This window comes from Macrobrachium nipponense, chromosome 25 (assembly GCF_015104395.2).
Source record: "Macrobrachium nipponense isolate FS-2020 chromosome 25, ASM1510439v2, whole genome shotgun sequence".
NCBI classification, from domain to species: Eukaryota; Metazoa; Arthropoda; class Malacostraca; order Decapoda; family Palaemonidae; genus Macrobrachium; species Macrobrachium nipponense.
This window is the reverse complement of record NC_087214.1, coordinates 41,617,493-41,629,148: the sequence shown is the minus strand read 5'-3', so window position 1 is coordinate 41,629,148 and position 11,656 is coordinate 41,617,493. Positions and strand designations below refer to the sequence as shown.

Here is an 11,656-nt window from a genome sequence, read left to right as displayed (position 1 = left end):
TCCCTTCCTTGGTTTTCTGGCGCTAATCTACCCCCATAAACTTACACAGATTCTCATTCACTTACAAACTTTCTCTTCTTATAAACATTTCAATCTCTGTTAGTTTCTGTAGTTTTTCTTCAATATCTACAATCAACATTGTATTATTTTCTGCAAACATCATCTGTGCCACAATTCATTCTTGGCACAATTTCTCATCAAAATCCTACACACCCACATTTATATACTCTCACCAACTACTCCTATCCCGAAATTTTTTTATGAAAATCCTGCTGCTTTATTTGTTTTATCTGTTCTGTGAATGACCTCTCTTTATTATCTTTATTTATCCTATGATCATCCATTCACTCCTAATAACTATCAGAGTGGATTTTTTCCATTCTACCACCATCCACACCAACAATAATTTTTTCAGCATAATTGAAACTTTTACAATTCCTTGCATTAATTTTCAAGTTTCTATTTTTTCTTTAAAAAGGATTCAAAGCCTAGGGAATTATTTAACAGGGTGATCTCACATAGTAAGTATAAACCAGATTTACAGAAGGTACAAGAGAACAAAAATAAATAAGAAGAGTAATTTCGCGTCTATTAATATACAACCTAACATCTTTTGTTTTCCGACTATTTATCCCCTTATTGAATGACCGTTCTCACTGACACCTTCCAGTTGGGGAGAGCGGATGCAAGGAAGGCTTCGAGTCCTGCGGGAAAACAGACTACCACGGCTACCAGCATCACTGCATCCACAAATCTCTCTGGTGCGACAACCACATCAACTGCGGACAGCCCAAGAACACGGACGAGATGCTTTGCCACAACGATGGTGAGGAGTTTGAGTTTAGCTTTCTAACCTAATTTCACCTCAAGGAATGTCAATTTCTAACTTAACCTAATCTCTTCTCAGTGACTGAACTCGTAACTCTAACCTATTCTACCTAAAGTATCCTCAATGAATGTAAGTTTCTAACCTAACCTAACGTAGCTGTAAGAAATAGGAAAAACAGAATTAGGAATGCTCACCACCATTACTAGGCACTTACTCTTGTCGTATGTAACCTAACCTTACCTTACCTAGCTGAGGGAATGTTCCCTTTACACACAACCCCAAGAAGCATTCTATTATTCTCAGTTGTTTCCCCACCATTAATTAGCATGAATATATAGATAAAAAGAAGAGCTAAGCATCTTTACTAGCTGAAAACATACGTACAACCTCAAAGCACATTAGCATCAGCATTTATACTACAGGAGAAGGAATGCAAATATAACTTTACTTCACTAAATCTAATCTAACATACTATTCACGTAAGAATGCAGTGTTAACAGCAATGCTTAAGCACACCATAAGCAGTGATGCGTTAGAGGTGTGGTTGGTAAACATTCATAATCCTATGATTTGTCATTTCATCTAAGTGAAAATATGAAAAGTAACACACTTTACATTACAATCCTGCTCTTTTCATTAGATCTACTTACTAAGTTAATGAGCTTTGAGGCAAGAAAGGGATGACTGTAATTCTGAGGGTAAAGATATATCTAAATGATAAGCTGATGAAAGAAGGGTGGATGAATGATTGAACTGAATGAATTCTTTGAATGAATCTTTGGTGGATGAACATAATGAGGGCTGGTGAGGATAGGTTAGGTTATGCAAGATATAATAGGACAGAATAGGATTTTTTATTATTTGACAGTAAAGACTTCAAGACTAATAGGCTGCCTAGTCTGACTGCATCAAAAGGTGTCACTGCCTTTTACCCTTTCCCCTGTATTTCCCGAGGCCCAAGAAATGCTATTAACAGGGGAGTCAAAGCAGTAATGAGAAGGTTAAAAAGTAGGGAACTTCATCTCATTCGAAGTATTTGGTTTTGGGCCATATGAAAACTATGTACCTCAGTAAATCAAAAGTAAAATACACCAGAAGGTTGATAATTACAAAGGTTTAGCTATGGTGATTTCAAATCATCGGACAACGATAGTGCAAAACATGATTCAACTTAACAACTGATGATAGACAGTTTCATATTGATAATGAAGACGGTATAGGTAACTTGATATGCTTTGTACAATGCTTACTGTATTACATACCAAAGCGTCAAACACTCTCAGAGTTAGGAATATTCATGGCATGTGGGAAATTCATGCATTACTCAGTCGTCTTTTGGTTTCTTGTGGATCACTGCAACCCTCTATTTTTCACACCAGATTCCTAAAGAGAAGTGAAAGTTTTGCAACATGAATTTTTGGGAAGGAATTGCTAGGCTCATGCTCTTACTCTGAAGGTACACACACAAGAGATGAAGGGTGGTGAGAACCTAGTAAATATATGAAGCCCTTTACCAAGACTTTACTTTCATCCACACAGACAGAAAAAGAAGAAAATTCAATTAAATACTTTTATTCCAGAGATGCTCAGTGGTCTAGTAACAGTCATGGTAGGGCCCTGGGTAGGAGCAGCTCTCCTTGTGGTGCTGGTTCTCGCTGGAGTCCTATACTGGCGAAGGGCGAAACCCACTCCAGCCCAAGGTCCTCCTCAACCCCAAGACCACAACTCGTACGCAGAATCGTACGAGGTGTCGTCTACCATGTCGTCGGCTCACCATATGGCAATTCAGGTAAGCAACATGGCAACTCGATACAGTTACATGGCATCTCTGGTAAGTTATAATCTTACGGCAGTTCGTGTAAATAGGTCTAGTCATGTAAATAGTGGTATAATTCACATAAGTAACATGTAAACTGAGTTGTGCAATGAGATGATAGAAGCCAACATACAAACTATAATATAGCAAGAATCAGCAAATTAGAACTTCAATAGAATACTGATGATGATTCCTGAAGTTGAATAGTGAAAAGCGGACTACAGAAAACTGGCCTTATAAAAGACAAGTGTAGTAATCACTAATCTGATCAGATTTCTTTACATAGCCAAATTACTACAGTGGGTCTGTGCCAGGCAAACTTTTCAGAAGTGATGAATTTTGCAGATAATTTCTCCAATCAAATTATAAGTATCCATATAACCATGGCCAGAAATGATGTCAGAAGTGTTAATGTGGGTTATCTTGAATATTCAAATGTAGGATTTACTGTAGGGTCTTTGCTACCTATCATATTTTGTTCTTTATCAAAGGACCAGACTCCTAAAACATATGTTGAGTCAAAGGGCTGCAGTAATTTTCTTCTAACCCCATTTGATGACAGAATTTGATTCCAATATTTATTAATCCTACATATTCTAACAATGTAAATTTGTTCCCTTTATCCTTAAAATGATGTCATGACGATTCACATATTACAGGTTCGTGTCGTCTGTAACTCTGGCCAGTGCTTACACACACCGAGAATGACCCCATGGCAGGCAGCTGATCTCCCGCCATCGTACGACTCCCTGTTTCCACAGGGCCCTCCCCAGCCTAAATCCACCTTCACGGCAACCAACACCACCACAACCACCACTACTTCCTCAGCTGCGAGTTTCAATATCTCCACAACTTCCCTAGTTAGCACTTCAATAGGTTCGAACGTCAACGCGGCTTCCGTTCCTTCGGGATTCTATTCCAACACGACGCAAACGTCGAGCATCGTCATCCCGATCAGCGCCATCTGCAACACACTCGGTTCGCCTCCCATGGCGAGTGCTTCCTACAGCACAACAACATTCACCAACACCATTACGGCGTGTCCTCCAACATTCACCAACACGACTACATCCACGACTACCATCTCGTCAGTCGGTGCTTCCCCCGCGGCTCTAGCCTCAATATCGGTCACTTCCGTCTCTTTAGCTGGACCTTCTGGTAATCACCTTGCAAACAAGAGTAAAGAAAACGATGGCCTAAGTCCATCACGTGATAACAGATCCAGTAACAACAGCAGCAGAGCCACTACCCCAAACCCTTGCCCGAAAATCAGCAGCCCCACTCGCATGATCAATGCTACGCCCCCAATCGTAGAACCAGAAGACACCAACTTAACTCCCTGTACTTCAACCGACGACACTCCAGCCTCGACTGATGCCCACACAGAGTATTCCTTTCAGGATGCCATAGAACGCAGTGGAAAAGCCCTCAATCACCCTGATGAATCTGAGGATGCACAAGCATGTGATAGTATACCTTTAAGGCCCAGGTCTAGCAACGCAACACACGAAGGGGAATATGTCTCTAACCTTGGAGAAAGCCTGAGCAGACCTAGCACAATGACAGCATCATGTACAGGGAGCTGTGACTGTGAAATATCTGACAGACCAGACTCAGAATCGGAAGAGACGGAAGAGATCACACTGGATGACGAAGAACTGTCTTCAAGGGCCACAGTCTCGAAACCTTGCGACGAAGAAGTTCATCATCATACATTCGGTGCTCCAGAGAAGAACCTCGATGAGGAATCACCTGCAGATGACTGTGAAATGGTGAGAGGTCTTCTGCTGCAGGAAATGGAAGAAGGGATCATACATGAGAGTTCACTGGATAAAGACGATGAATCTCTTTTGTAAGGGAAGTTAGTGTCTCCATTCCCATAATGTCACATTGCTGCTAAAACATTACTGGAATGATTACCTGTGCAACTGAGAAGTTTCAAAGCTGATTTATTGCTTTAAAGAATTCACTGAAAAAACATTACGAATAACCTGGTTCGCTTAAGTTTACGTTCGAGCTAACCGTCGAACGACACACTCTTATTTCAATGTGCATTTGAATGAAAATTAAGCAGTATTGATATTAACATTCTTTTTCACAATAATTATCTCGCAGACAACTTTATCTTTCGTAGACAAGATCCGGTACATCTTCCGCGGTGTTACCGTACATTACTTAGAGATTTTCAGTGTATGGCACAAAGCACCCATCTCTTCAACCTATGCCATTGACAACACGAGCAAAAACCATTACCTGAAGTCAGTATTTCACCACTAGGAGAGATAAGGGTGAGTTTCCCAAGAATAGAACAATATCTAAGATAGTCATTTTAGTCTTCACTATAGTACGGCACCATACGTCACAAATTAACAGTATTAGATTCTTGAATGTCCAAGAGGAATACTCGCTCTTCTGTGGAAGGTGGTCAGTACCTAGTGATGCGAACGGTGGCTTTCAAGCGCCGCCCTGTCTGCCGACTGCTTTCCAGTCCTGCCACGGAGCAGCTGAACGTAACCGGCGACCAACCCCAATTCATCGATTTGATCCAAAATCTTCTCAGCACTTCGAACGGTGCAAGGTAGAGAGCGAGAGCGAGTACTTTGGTGTATAAATGCATAAATGAACTTTAAATATGTCCAGTGCTTTTGTTTCTAGTTTGAAGGAGATTTTCAGATGAGACTGAGAGGATGAAAACCTTAAGAGAGGTAAAGGAGGAAGAGAGACCGAGAGGAAGAGAAACAATGCGAGAACGTCGTACAAATCTCATCCTAAATTGATTTTTTCGAATTTATTTTCTTAACCTCTTAGCATTTATTATAATTATGACAAACTTGAATACTCCAATACGGCAAAGATATATAAATATATATATATATTTTCATATTCTTCGTTAGGACAAAAACCCCAATGGTTGTGAATGATCTTTTTTTCTATTATGATTAAGCGCTTTCCATTCAGGCTTATCTCCATAAGTGATAATCCAGTAGGCTTCTCTATAGTAGGTGCAATATATACGAATATATATTATATACATATATATATTTTCTTCTTTGTTTTTTGTGGATATACAAAATGAATCCTTAGGCCATTAGCTAAAAAAACAAATAAAATAAAAAAGGGTATCTCAACATCAGCATCACCAATACACAATGGTAATAAATAAATGAATAAATAAATAAATAAAAATGAATTATGATGTATAACAATACAATATGCATGACATGACGGATAGTACATAACACAAAACCCCCCCAAAATATTTTTGTGGACCGGAAGTGTCCTGTGTCTTTCTGCTAATAAAATAGATTTTGATTCTTCTGGCGTCTTTCCCTCACCTTAACCCTGGTCAGTGCTTGGATGGGTTACCAAATACAAAAGACCCACTCCTTAAAATTTTGCACGGGAGTCTGGTCAGTAGTTGGATGGGTGATTACCCACAAAAGGCCCCCTTCACCTCTTGCTGGTGGGGACATGTGGCTTGCGTCTTCACACACAAACGTTCAGTCCTAATACACTTACAACAGACATTGGGAGCCTGGTTTGAACAGTAATGGGTAGAAATTAGGCCTAAGAAATGAGATAAGGTTACCTGACCGGTGTAATAAGATTGCCTGAACGGATCACGGCCCAAAGTAATACCAATAAAAAGCCAGACTCACTCTCGCTACAAGAAAGTCTTGAGCTCAGTGGATTAGTATCCAATATAATACCTGTAAAAAGACAAATACTATATCATTATAGAAAAAATTCCTTTCAATTATAAATGAAGGCTGGCTGATGTCAAATACAATCCATCACTCCTGGAGAAGCCAGTCAAGATGAAGGTAGTTTTACTAACCGGACTGCCTTAGATTCAGTCCTATTGAGGAGAGAGACATTGGAACAATTTGGTAACGAAATGGACGTAAGAACACACACACACACACACACACACACACACACACACACACACACATATATATATATATATATATATATATATATATATATATATATATATGTATATTATATATATATGTATATGATATATATATATATATATATATATATATATATATATATGAAATTATGTATAACTTGATCACAAAATACATATAAAACCGTGATTCTAGATCTGGGTTCTTCTATTTTAAAAGGTAGCAATGGATCGTGCGTCTAAGGCAACTGGCAACACCTCTCTCTCTCTCTCTTCTCTCTCTCTCTCTCTCTCTCTCTCTCTCTCTCTCTCTCTCCGTCTCTCTCTCTCTCTCTCTCTCTCTCTCTCTCTCTTTCCATTACCTAAGGCCACCAAATCAGACACGTGAACTTACAAAATAACATTTATTTAAAAGCAAAGTGTAAACTAAATAACTCAGGTTCTTAACAGAATGATTAAATGAAATGTTAAACTCAAAGTCTAAATAACTCAGATAACCCTCGATAATTAATCAAATAACCAACATTAGTTTAGCCATAACATTAGGCCTAGTCAACATAATCAGTACACCAATGAAGTCACTACATTCAATTCCCTTTCTCAGATCAGTTCCCCTTTCTCAGAATCGCCCATTCAACACAGTATTCACAAACACTTTATAATAAAAGTACTGTTCGAAGAAGCCATCTTGGCTTCTGCCGCCCCTTTAAGGATCTCTCCTCATGGTAATCCTACATTCTCATTTTGTAGGGACGAAGCTCGCACACACACACGAACTCACACACATTGTCCACACCCAGGTACTGCCTGTATCCAGTTTCAGAAGTTACCTCTGCATCCAGCGCCCATAGCGACAGGACAGGCACTGATCTGCACAGACAGCAATTTTGACATCACGCCACTCAAAAGATACATCAGCATTACTGGTTCTCCATGGGAAGTTAAATGATGACCTCTACATTCTAAGAAATGTCACAGCACATCACATTGCAACGGTATCTGAAACATATTGTCTAGATATATCCCTCTTTTATGTAACACATAAAACGTGATGCTAAATATAAATAAAAGGTAATGCCACGGAGGAAAATGAAAAACGAGAACTGCCGAGATCTTTCAGTCTCAACGACCCTTTACTAAAGGCACGACTGATCAGAACATAGAAAAGCACAGTACGGGTAAGTATGTACAAACAGACATTACAGGATTAACATAAGGTCTAATTCAATTTAAAGAAACGAAAAAAATGCCCGTGGACTAGATTAAATATTATAAAAGTAGCCACCCACACGTGGTCAGAGGTAATTTAGTCACATTACAATACATTTTGAAAACAAAGAGGGATATACGACCGGACAGTACAAATTATATGTGTGTGTATAAATCTATATATATATATATATATAATATATATATATATATATATATATATATATATATATAATTGTGATAGCCCCAATACCCTCTTAACTTCTCAAATTCTTTGCTCTTTTTGGATAAACGGCTTGTCTATTGCCAAGCTCTAAAAATAAATATATATCTGAAAACGACAGTTACATGTATGCAGGAGAGTATTAGACGTTTATCCTTCTCGTGGTCAGGCCAGCAACGTCACCTCGTCGGGATTATGGTATCGCAGGTTCGTTTCCCACTACCGGGCATCATGATTTCTTATAAAAAGAAAAAAAAATCTTAGAAGTTGGAGCTCAAGGCTTTGTAGCGACAAGCGTATCAAAAAAAAAAAAAAAAAAAAAAAAAAAAAAGCAAAGAATTTGAGAAGTTAAGAGGGCATTGCGGCTATTACAATTCCATATGTATCTGGTAAATATGACCAGTAGATTCTACTATATATATATATATGTGTGTATATATATATATATATATATATATATATATATATATATATATATATAGTGTTATCTTCTCATTTCCGACAAGTCTTAAAGGATGAGATTGCTAGCCTCATGCCCTGTGTCCATTCAGGATGTGTAAACCACCAACATTCAAGTATATATATATATATATATATATATATATATATATATATATATATATATATATATATATATATATATATATATATATATACACACACACAACACACATATATATATATATATATATATATATATATAATATATATTAGATCAAGAGAGGTACCAGATTCCTAAAAAATATCTAAAACAAATAGAGAGAATCACTCATAGAAAATGGCATCTCTTAGGAATCTAGAAAACGAAATATGTACGTAGGGATGACTCATTTAATGGTCTCCTTTATATATATATATATATATATATATATATATATATATATATATATATATATATATATATATATATATATATATATATATATATATATATATATATATATATATATATTAAACATGTTAACTTTTCAAATTAAAATTTTATTGTAAACTTGAACTGACATAAAATAGAAATTGTTTGTTACAAAGAATACTAAGGAATAAAGCAGCATTAACGTATAGAGAGAGAGAGAGAGAGAGAGAGAGAGAGAGAGAGAGAGAGAGAGAGAGAGAGAGAGAGAGAGCAATTGGAACCATAACATAACACAGAAATTCCCCTTCGTCAGCAGTGAGTAACCTGGGAAAAGCATCAGAGATTTTCCCAGAGACAGCGTGATGGCCCTCGTGAGTAATACACTTTTCCCCTCCTGAGGGGAAATAAGGGCTCCCCGAATGCCTGTAGACAATGACGAGGACACCTACAAGTTTATTCATTTACGAGGAGGTAGTTGGGAAGGGTAACTGACTGTATATTCCTGTGTAGCTACTAAAAGTCCGAATGAATTAGCAGGAGAGCAGAGAGGGTCTTGTATCTCTCTCTCTCTCTCTCTCTCTCTCTCTCTGTATATATATATATATATATATATATATATATATATATATATATATATATATATAAATCAGTACAAGTACGCAACATACAAAACCATATACAAACAGAACCAACCATAAAAATGACAGGAGGTATATTAAGGGTTGCTCTGGGAAGCAAGAGCCCGTGCTGGCATAAGGCCATCTTAGTCTAAAAGAACGAGGAGGTATTATTATTATTATTATTATCAATTTTCTATCACAGTCAACATATTCGACTGGGTGGTATTTATAGTGTAGGGTTGCATCCTGCCTCCTTAAGAGTCCATCACTTTTCTCACTGTGCGCTGTTTCTAGGAGCACACTCTTCTGCATGTGTTCTGGAGCTGCTTCAGCCTCTAGTTTTTCCAGATTCCTTTTCAGGGATCTTGGGATCGTGCCTTGTGTCCCTATGATTATGGGTATAATTTCCACTGACATATCCCATATCCTTCTTATTTTCAGCTCTTTATACTTATCCATTTTTTCCCTCTCTTTCTCTTCAACTCTGGTGTCCCATGGTATTGCGACATCAATGAGTGATACTTTCTTCTTGATTTTGTCAATCAACGTCACGTCTGGTCTATTTGCACGTATCACCCTATCCGTTCTGATACCATAGTCCCAGAGGATCTTTGCCAGATCGTTTTTTATCACGCCTTCAGGTTGGAGCTCGTACCACTTATTACTGGAAGGTAGCTGGTGTTTCTTGCACAGGCTCCAGTGGAGGGCTTTTGCCACTGAATCATGCCTCTTTTTGTACTGGTTCTGTGCAAGTGCCGGACATTCGCTTACTATGTTGTTTGTGGCTCGTTTTTGAAGTAGCACTTCCTATTATTATTATTATTATTATTATTATATTATTATTATTATTATTATTATTATTATTATTATTATTATTATTATTATTCAAAAGATGAAGAAACCTATTCATATGGAAGAAGCCCACCAAAGGGGACCATTGACTTGGAATTCAAGAAGTTTCGAACAGAAAGTAATAAAAGGAAATACAGAAAGATGAGAAGATTAGAGACTTATTGACTGAGTAATATGACTGGCGTGACACCAGGAAAGGTCACAGACGTCTGAAATCCATTATGTGTAAAAGTGGGCCCACCTATGAAAATGATAAAACCTAAAAATTGTATTAAAATTGAATAAAAAAGTATTTAAGAATTTATATTTTAGGGAAAAGGTCAGTTTCTGACTTAAAAGCAGTTGTAAAAATGAATAAAAACTTGTTTTTAAATATCTGTATTATAGGAAAACAGTCAGTTTCTTCTGATAATTTCAAAGATCGCTGGGTTTTGAAGACATTCTTTATTAGTATCATGGAAAAATGACATTTACCATCCTCAACCTAGCACTCGGAATGGAGGACTTTTTCTTCAAACAAGTAGGACACTATAAAAATAATTCTTTTAAAATTAATAAAAATCTATTTTAAAAACCCTATACTTCAGGGAAAAAGTCCATTTCTTCAGGGGAACTCCAAAGACCAGAGTTTAAGAAAATATCCTTTATTAGCATCATGGAAAAATGACATTTACCATCCTCGACCTGGCATTCGGAATCGAGACCATTTTTCTCCAAACAAGCAAGACACAAAGGGAGATCTTTCTGCGACGAAATATGATGCCATCCAACAGGATAACATACGGATCCCTACAGGATGTGACAGATATTGAACTGGTTGCACCACAATACAAACTTCAACCTACTTGACACTTTCTTCCGATATTGTGATAAACATCTGTTTATCACAATATCGGAACGGCCAAAATGATTTACTGTCTAAATCATTTTTTAAAAGTTATTTATCATTTTGTAAATTTCTTAAAGTTCTGTACAATTCTCCTGACGTTTTTGCCCCTAACATGACACTCTCGACCTTTGGTAAATCATTCTCAAACGGATAAATTGCCTCATGACTAAGATGGCTTAACATGTAAATTATTTTTCAAAAATGTTTATCATCATCAATACTTCCTGAAGTTGTGCATAATTCCCCTCGAGTTTTTGCCCCAAACTGGACACTCTCGACCTTTAACGAAATTATTCTCAAAAGGATAAATTGGCTTCGAAGGAGGATGTGGCTGACACTGATTCGATGGAGTACTTTGTTCTCGTTCAGTCTCTGCCTGCAGTTCTTTTCCTGGACTGGACAAACAGACAGCACCTGTTGCAAGTTCCTGTTGCGATTCTCTCTCTCTC

The 11,656-nt window shown here is 37.4% G+C and overlaps 1 protein-coding gene and 1 long non-coding RNA gene across 3 annotated transcripts in view; one reads left to right on the top strand and one right to left on the bottom strand.

Moving 5' to 3' along the window:
* The window catches only part of LOC135199399 (uncharacterized), a 21,234-nt gene extending 15,272 nt beyond the window's left edge, over window positions 1–5,962 (top strand). For both annotated transcript variants that reach the window (XM_064227393.1, XM_064227394.1), the window contains exons 7-9: window positions 671–826; window positions 2,410–2,618; window positions 3,305–5,962. In XM_064227393.1, the coding sequence (XP_064083463.1) occupies window positions 671–826; window positions 2,410–2,618; window positions 3,305–4,501 (1,562 nt within the window). In that variant the 3' untranslated portion in view covers window positions 4,502–5,962. The remainder of the gene's footprint in view (window positions 1–670; window positions 827–2,409; window positions 2,619–3,304) is intronic.
* LOC135199406 (uncharacterized) overlaps window positions 1–11,656 on the bottom strand; it is a 277,650-nt gene that overhangs the window by 24,344 nt on the left and 241,650 nt on the right. The window lies entirely within an intron of this gene.